At 40.8% G+C, this 8,035-nt stretch overlaps 1 protein-coding gene across 1 annotated transcript; it reads left to right on the top strand.

The window, feature by feature from the left end:
• The first annotated feature begins 1,921 nt into the window (after positions 1-1,921).
• Positions 1,922-7,787, top strand: LOC117375383 (uncharacterized). The gene is made up of 14 exons (XM_055223573.1): positions 1,922-2,089; positions 2,649-2,853; positions 3,152-3,280; positions 3,534-4,572; positions 4,976-5,103; positions 5,291-5,453; positions 5,789-5,886; positions 5,958-6,074; positions 6,405-6,506; positions 6,584-6,700; positions 6,902-6,972; positions 7,039-7,104; positions 7,174-7,233; positions 7,327-7,787. Exons 2-14 carry the CDS (start codon positions 2,695-2,697, stop codon positions 7,400-7,402), a joined length of 2,325 nt encoding a protein of 774 aa, XP_055079548.1. The 5' UTR covers positions 1,922-2,089; positions 2,649-2,694; the 3' UTR covers positions 7,403-7,787.
• The last annotated feature ends 248 nt before the right edge of the window (positions 7,788-8,035 follow it).

Raw genomic sequence — 8,035 nt, 5'->3', positions numbered from 1 at the left:
CAGGATCGTACAAGCACAACCTTGGAAAGAGACATTGATGCTCTCCTTTATGAAAACAAAGATAAGGTGCTCTTTGCCAAGCCCACCCACTCAAGCTCAACTGGACACCCAAAGGAGGAGTTGTAAAAAGACAACTGTGTCCCAATGTTTTGTTTGTTTTAAATACATTACATTTTCATGTGGCATAGACTTGGAAGCTATAGACATTTGTTAATTAAGCTGTAGTGCACTTTAACAAAACCTAATAAAGTGAACATATGCATCAGGATGGATCTGGTTATTACTTGTGCTATTACCATATAATGCAGAGGTCTATGTTCTTGCCAGAATGTGGTAATAAAAAGTACAATAATGAGTGTTTAAAAGATAGATCCTATAAAAAGTACAGGTTTGCTGGCTTAGTGTCATTTCAATGGAATAAACACTTAATTCATTTAATTTTTTCCATTACTAAACTGTGAATATGTGTATGGTGTTCTCAGTATTTTTTTGGCGATTCAAGTGCAAAGTAGGTAAATATGCAATTGTCAAGTCAAAATCTGAGTGCGAGCTACCTCCAGCTGCCTCTGCAATCTCAAATAGTTGGCAACATCACGCACGACTTCCCTGGTTATACCCAGGTGTTTCTGATTGCAAACACCTGGCCTTAGGGGCGGAGTGTGAAGTGTGGATACTGCCATGGATACCATTACACTGTTTCTCAAATGTCCTAACCCTGCACCTCCACCTCCCTCACTCTCCTCTTTAATCTCACTAACTTCAGCACATACGAGGTCAAACCATGTAAGGTTCTGGACAGTGCTGTAAAGATATCAGTGTCTGTGCACACTGCACAGTAAACTCACCTACAGCCATCATGCTATTCCAGATTAGGCTGTAACAGACTGCATTTTCAAGCAGATATTGGGCTTATAATGATTTCAGTGGTATCACTTCATTACCCATTTGAAGGACTTTTTGAGGTCTTTTTATTTGAGTTGTGTGGCCTATGCCTTTTCTACTTTTGTTTTATTTAATGTTATAGCCTATTATTGTATTTTGAATGAACTGTAAGTTCAGGCCTGCATTTATTGAAGTAGCATGGGTGGATGTACAAACCATAGAAACCAAACAGTAGGCCATTACCTTGCAGTAGTCCCGTGCATTAGTCATGTCCTGTTGCCCCTCCTTGCCCCTCCTTGCAGTAGTCCTGTCCATTAGTCATGTCCTGTTGCCCCTCCTTGCAGTAGTCCTGTGCAGTGGTCCTGTCCTGTTGCCCCCTTCTTACCCCTGCTTGCAGTAGTCCTGCCTTGTTGGCCCTCCTTGCAGTAGTCCTGTGCAGTGGTCCTGTCCTGTTGCCCCTCCTTGCAGTAGTCCTATCCTGTTGCCCCTCCTTGCCCCTCCTTGCAGTAGTCCTGTCCATTACTCATGTCCTGTTGCCCCTCGTTGCAGTAGTCCTGTGCAGTGGTCCTGTCCTGTTGCCCCTCCTGCATTAGTCATGTCCTGTTGCCCCTCCTTGCAGTAGTCCTGTGCAGTGGTCCTGTCCTGTTGCCCCTCCTTGCAGTAGTCCTATCCTGTTGCCCCTCCTTGCCCCTCCTTGCAGTAGTCCTGTCCATTACTCATGTCCTGTTGCCCCTCGTTGCAGTAGTCCTGTGCAGTAGTCCTGTCCTGTTGCCCCTCCTTGCCCCTTCTTGCCCCTCCTTGCAGGAGTCCTGCCTTGTTGGCCCTCCTTGCAGTAGTCCTGTGCAGTAGTCCTGTCCTGTTCCCCCTCCTTGCAGTAGTCCTGTGCAGTAGTCCTGTGCAGTAGTCCTGTGCAGTGGTCCTGTCCTGTTCCCCCTCCTTGCAGTGGTCCTGTCCTGTTGCCCCTCCTTGCAGTGGTCCTGTCCTGTTGCCCCTCCACTCTCTTGGAGCGCACTCTGGGATACTGTTGCTAGGAGGCGCTGTTGTCGCCCGGAAGACTAGAAGAGGATGAACAACCCATGCTATGAAAGGAAAATCTCGTATGTCTCTCGTATGCTCCTACCTCATCCACGTACCCGCGAAATAACACTTTTTAATTTGCATTTGGTCATGTAGGGAATAAAGAGGAGACTTTGGATCGCCGGGAAAGGTAAGGACATGTAGACGCGTGCATGCCTGTAGGAGCATCTGTACCCTGCGAGCTATACATAGGCTATTCACGCTTATTTACTCCTAAAATTTGATTATTTTAAATATTATTGTCACTGAATATGTTATTAATTTAATGATGACAAAATCAGTGTTAAACGAGTCTGCTGGGGCGTCCGTAAAGTACCCCACACATCAGCGTGTATTGTACCCCGAATAACCACTGAATTACTCCTACAGTTCACTTGAATGATGTCTGATGTGAAAAATAAAATAATAATAATGATCTGAACGCCACCCCACATTATTCCTAGGCGTCAGTCTGTGACGGACCTTTTCACAATTAGAAAGGACTGTCTATTGATTAGTAACAGGATCCATGAGACAGCAAGGTCAGCTGGAAAGGCATGGCTGGAATGTGATGAGTGTGATAAAACATCTAGGGCTGACAGACAGTCGGTCATGTTCCTTTGCTTTGTTGAACTTCACAACTGACAAGGAATTTGAATTCCAGCTTTATAAATAAATCTGTCCATTTGTCTGTACCTTTGATTTGACAGCTGCTTCATTGGGAGACTGCATGTATGTTTCCAGCACAGGACCTGGATGTGTTCACAGATGGAGAGCTATGATCAGTTTTGCCTTCAAACTCTGGCACTTCTGCAGGATGAGGGCAAATTTAAGAAACTGACATGTGAGCCACTTTGTTCCCTGAAGACACAGTCTGTCATCCATTTCCATGGAAGACCTATTCTACCACCTCAGGTCAGAAATAATTAGTCACGTTAGTCATTCAACTTATATTATTTGATTTATTTGATAAACTTTAAGAGATTCTGTGTACATGTCTCACTTGCTTGTGAGAGTGTTTTTCTGACGCATGTGACCAGTCTAGTCCAGATTAGATCAGCAGTATCTCAGGAAAACATCAGCCTGGAGAATCTCCTCTTCTGTTGACTATAGGCTGTACAGACTTCAGTGTCACTTTTGATTATCAGTGAAACTTGATCAACCCTTTGTGATGAATATGTTAGTTCTGACTTAAAGTTGTGCTTCTCTCTAGCTTACAGCTGAGCAACGCCATGCAATGTGTAACTACCGGCAAAAGGCTGTGCGGCTGGAGGAGCAAAGGCAGAGCCAGCGGAGGAACTGGCTCATATCCCGAGTTCAAGACCTACTGGACCAAACAGAGGTTAGGAGTATTATGTAGTAATATTTTGATACTAGTTTATTTAAGGAACGAGCAATGATACATATTTTACTTGTCGTCATGACACACTAATCTAATAGACTGCTGTTATAAAAATACTTAAATTTGTATACTGCACACCTAATTAGCAGTGAAATGCGATTTTTAGATTAGAGTTGACTATAAATTTAAATAACTGTCAACAATTTGCGTAATTTCGCAAGTAATCTTTTTTTCTGCTTTTAATCTTCCAAAGACAAAAACCTGTGGAGTCGTGGGAAAAGCACCAAACGGAAAGTGTCCTACAGTCAGCGGATACACTTTAGTGACAGATTCACCTGGACTTACCAAAGACTCTGGATGTGACTATCTGGCTGCATCCTTTCCCCACACTTCTATTGTTTCTTCCAACAAGGAAAAGGAAGTAGAAAAGGAAAGGACAGAGGAACAAAGTGAAGAGGAGGATGATGAGGATGAAGAGGACATTAGTTTAGACAGCCTTCTCAAAAAGTCCAGGGAGTATGTGAAACAGGAGCGGAAAGTAATGCACACAGCTCCATCTGACAATGCCTCTCTGGACACTAAAAACTCAAATTCAACCACTGCAATTGCCTTTAGTTTGCGCCACAGTCCTGTTGGCCAAACCAAAATATCAAAACAACCTCTTTATGACCCCATTCTCCCACAGCCTTGCTCGAGTTCCCCAATATCACCTGATCAGCATATCCTCCTTCCAGTTATAGACTTTTGTCCTAGTCTGTGTGCCCAAAAAAGGCGCCCACGTCCCATCTCAACAGGAAACATCCACTTTTCGTTTCCGATTGAACCGACAGATCATATCCCATGCAGTCCTGGGAGATCAGCAGAAGGAGCAGTAGATCGGGACATGTTTTTCAATACTGGTAGGTCGTCTCATCATAGAGCATCACTTGGAGAAGACAATGTTAATAACTGTCAATCAAGCTTATGGAGTAACAACCCTACAATGGAACCCAGCAGTCCTAATAATGTAATATGTAGCCCAAATGGTCACCCAGAATCTTCACAGTTTCGGCGACGATGCCACACTTTGGACAGCCAGCTCCAGAGGGGTCATTCTGAAGTGGAGTGTATAGACCGCAGGCAGGAAAGAGTGCCGCGGTTTATGGCAGGTGTAACGTGGCTTGGTCCAAATAGGCGACTCCCTGCGACCCCTATTAACCAGTCCTATACCACAGAGTGCCCCTCAACTTCAAAGCCAAGTGTGACACCTGACCCGCCCAACGCTCCCAGAAAAACACCAGATGCACAAACCAGTAAGCATGATGAGCTCATCTTTCTCAATGATAAGTTAGGTGACACAATTCACTAAAATTAACTTAACAAGATTCTATTTAAGATTTTACTAATGTGAACCTACCAGCCATACAGTAACAGGGCCAAAAACTTGTCTGATTTACACAATAGTTATTATTGGATGACTAAAACACTTGCCAACACTATAATTTTACAAGAATATGTTTACACTTTCAGAAAACTATGGTCTTTGCTCATAAATGTTTCCTGAATTCACAAACTTCACAAACTGCAACTACAAATGATGTAAATGTAAATATTTAACATTGGTACTTACCACTGGTACTTTCCCAGTCCCTAAATGATGTAATAATCGGAATTTCTATGCACTTTAAATTAAATATGTTCTATATTTGTTTTTAGAACCTGAGGCCACCCAGAGACAAGCACAAGCTACAGAGGACAGGCAAAGACACATAGCGGATGAGCATGCCCTTCACATGTCCCAGCTGCTGGCAGAGCAAGAGAGAGAACAACAACGCCTCCTGCTGGTGACTAGATTATACACCGTACATGCTTGTGACATACTGTTCTGGTATTATCCATTTGTTATTAAGTGAAAACTATAAAACTGTAACTGAAGTTTGATATAGTAAAAACTACCTTTAAGTTTAGCAAAACAATTTTACCTCTTTGTTTTTAATACATAACAGGTACAGTGTGTGTGTATGTGTCCAGGAGCAAGAGCATGTGGACAAGAGGTTGAATCAGCAATTGTCCAGGCGACCTCTTAGTGCAGATGCAAGTGGTTGGAGCCACACCTGTCCCATCATCAGCCCCTCCTGCCCCCGCCTCAGCCCTGTCCACAACCCATCTGAGCAATCACCAGGACACAATTTAGGTATTATTTAACCTGTGGAGTCTTGCACTTCACCACCAGGTCACCTTATTCTGTTTATGAATATCTTTCAAGTGATGGCATCAATGTTCTATACAGTGAAAAGTAAAGCTAACCGGAGGCACTGTTAAGCTCTGTTAGACTTAGTTTGAACTGCAACAGAAGAGCTGATTTGTGTTATTAAACAAGTCCTCTCAAATAACATTATCATTAGATCGTTAGAATGATCAGAAATGGCGAATATAACAAGAAAATTGAAACGCATGACTAGTATTAATTGCCATACTGTGTAGTTGTTATTATTATTAATATAATTTTTTGTTTTATTATTAATCAAGGTTTTCCAAATCCCGCAATATCTCCATCTGTCCTGTCACCAGTTACCACATGGGGACCCAACTGGACTAGTAGCAAATCTCGGACAAGACTCAGTGAGGTATGTCTAACAAAATCATGTAGTTTTTATTACTTATTATTAAAACATCATCGTATTTTTTTTTCTCTAAGGTAATGACACCAGAACAACAAAGAGCCTACTCCCGCATTTGTGCTATAACACGTGGCTTTCTCACTCGGCAACTGCTAAAAACAGAAAAGATCAAACAGCTGCAGCAGACTGTTGTGGTAAGAATAATACTACTAAACATTTGTATTAACTGTTTTTCATAAAGCACGTGAAATAGTTTAAGTATTTAAGTGTACAGTTGGTAAACACTAGACTATTCAAATAATATATAAACGACAATTACTAATACTACCACTACTTGAAATAAGTTTGAGTGTCAAGCCCATTGTAATTAGTTATATTTGCTGACACTCTGACATCAGGTAAAATAGGTCATCATAAAAACGACCAAATATATGGGTTACAATGGTAAAGATAAGTGATAGTACAATGACTCTTCAAAAAAGAGGAATGTATTAATTATGAACTTTGATTATGATATTTCCAAGGACACACGAGCATTCATTCATTCTCTCCAAACTGAAGCCCCTCCACATAAAGTGTCCTACACACCACAAGACCTTTCTCTGCAGGAGAGAGTCAGAGCTCAGGTATGCGCAGTAACTTTGTATCACCACTAGGGAGCGGTCTTGTTCATATTTTTTAGATGTCTTCTGTGTTTTCATAGTTGCGTGCAGCCCTTTACGACATCCATGACATCTTCTTTCAAATGCCTTTGTCACAAAGATTAGGACTCCTACAGCAGGATCGGGAGCTCCGTTTGGAAAGAAAGCTGAGAGATATGGTAATGCAAATTGAGAAGTTACAATAATACACTCTACATTATACAAAACATGTCATGAATTATTTAAAAAATACACGGATAGAAGTGTAGTGTTAGTACCAAACATTGAATACAGTTAGTCAGAAGTGTCAGCATTCGGTAATCATACTATAACCTACTTACTAAGTATTCATGTCTCAATTATTGTATATTTTTTTCAAGGAAAAGACAAAGTCTTCTAAAGACAAAGTTCTCTCTGCTGCTACGCAGAGGTCAATAGACAGAAAGAAAAGGTAAAACTACTTCAATGTAATACTTTCTTGGTCCATAAAAATGGTTGAATTTTATGTTTATTTTAGGGTGGGTGAGTCTCCAGCTCAGACCAGGAAGGTGCAACAGAAACCAAAAAGCCCTACCACAAACCGGTTAGATTTCTTTTGTTATGAATGATAGTTTCATTTTGCTTGTTTGAGTAACCACAACTGCTTTTCTAGAGTTTCGAAACCAAGTCAGGGCCAAAATTCACCTGCCATGGGGCGACTGAACCGCCAGGGGTAAATAAAACCTCTTTTTATTATCTATGTATTTATAAAACTTCTACATTGCAGCTTTATTCTTTGAGGTTATGTTTTTATTGACATTTATAGAAGTTGGTACAAGAAGACCCCAGAGGAGCGGGTGAGGCGAGGAGACAGCCTGAAGAAGCAGCACTCTCTGGGCTGAGACATGTGACCTTTGAACTTGAATTTATTTATTAGCTGCTGGCAAAATGATTGTTGATTTATAACAAAACAACAAAAACATGCCTAAATGATCGACAGAAATGCATATTTACTTATTTGTAACATATTTATTTATTTGTTTTACACCATGTAAAGTTTGTTTGTTTTTTACTGTGCCTAAGGATTTGCCTTTGTTTGCATGTAGTTTGTTGATATAACAAATCAACCTTTCACAGCCTTTCACAGCCTTACATCACATGATGCAGATGCCATAAACTGTATGTATTTAAACAGTGGATTTTTGTTGAAGGGCTCTGTTAGCCTCTGTTTGTTTACATAACGGTGCTGAGCAGCCTTAATATATACAAATAAATGTTTTTAATGACAAAAAATTTCTAGCATGGTCATTTTAATCCACCACATTTTCCATAATTAATCCCTTTCTACAGACAAAAATCAGGCTCACTGCTTAGAATGTACGTGTTCATGTCATGATCTAAATATTTTTGTTATTTAACTTCATTACTCATAAGACTTTGCATTAAATAACGTTGAAGCCAAAACATTTGAGTTGTATTTCCAGCTTTTATTTGTGCATTGTTTAGGTGGATACAGGTTTTGCAGATGGTATCAC

This window comes from Periophthalmus magnuspinnatus, chromosome 8 (assembly GCF_009829125.3).
Source record: "Periophthalmus magnuspinnatus isolate fPerMag1 chromosome 8, fPerMag1.2.pri, whole genome shotgun sequence".
NCBI classification, from domain to species: domain Eukaryota; kingdom Metazoa; phylum Chordata; class Actinopteri; order Gobiiformes; family Gobiidae; genus Periophthalmus; species Periophthalmus magnuspinnatus.
The sequence above is the reverse complement of the archived record's forward strand: the minus strand, read 5'-3'. Positions and strand labels throughout refer to the sequence as shown.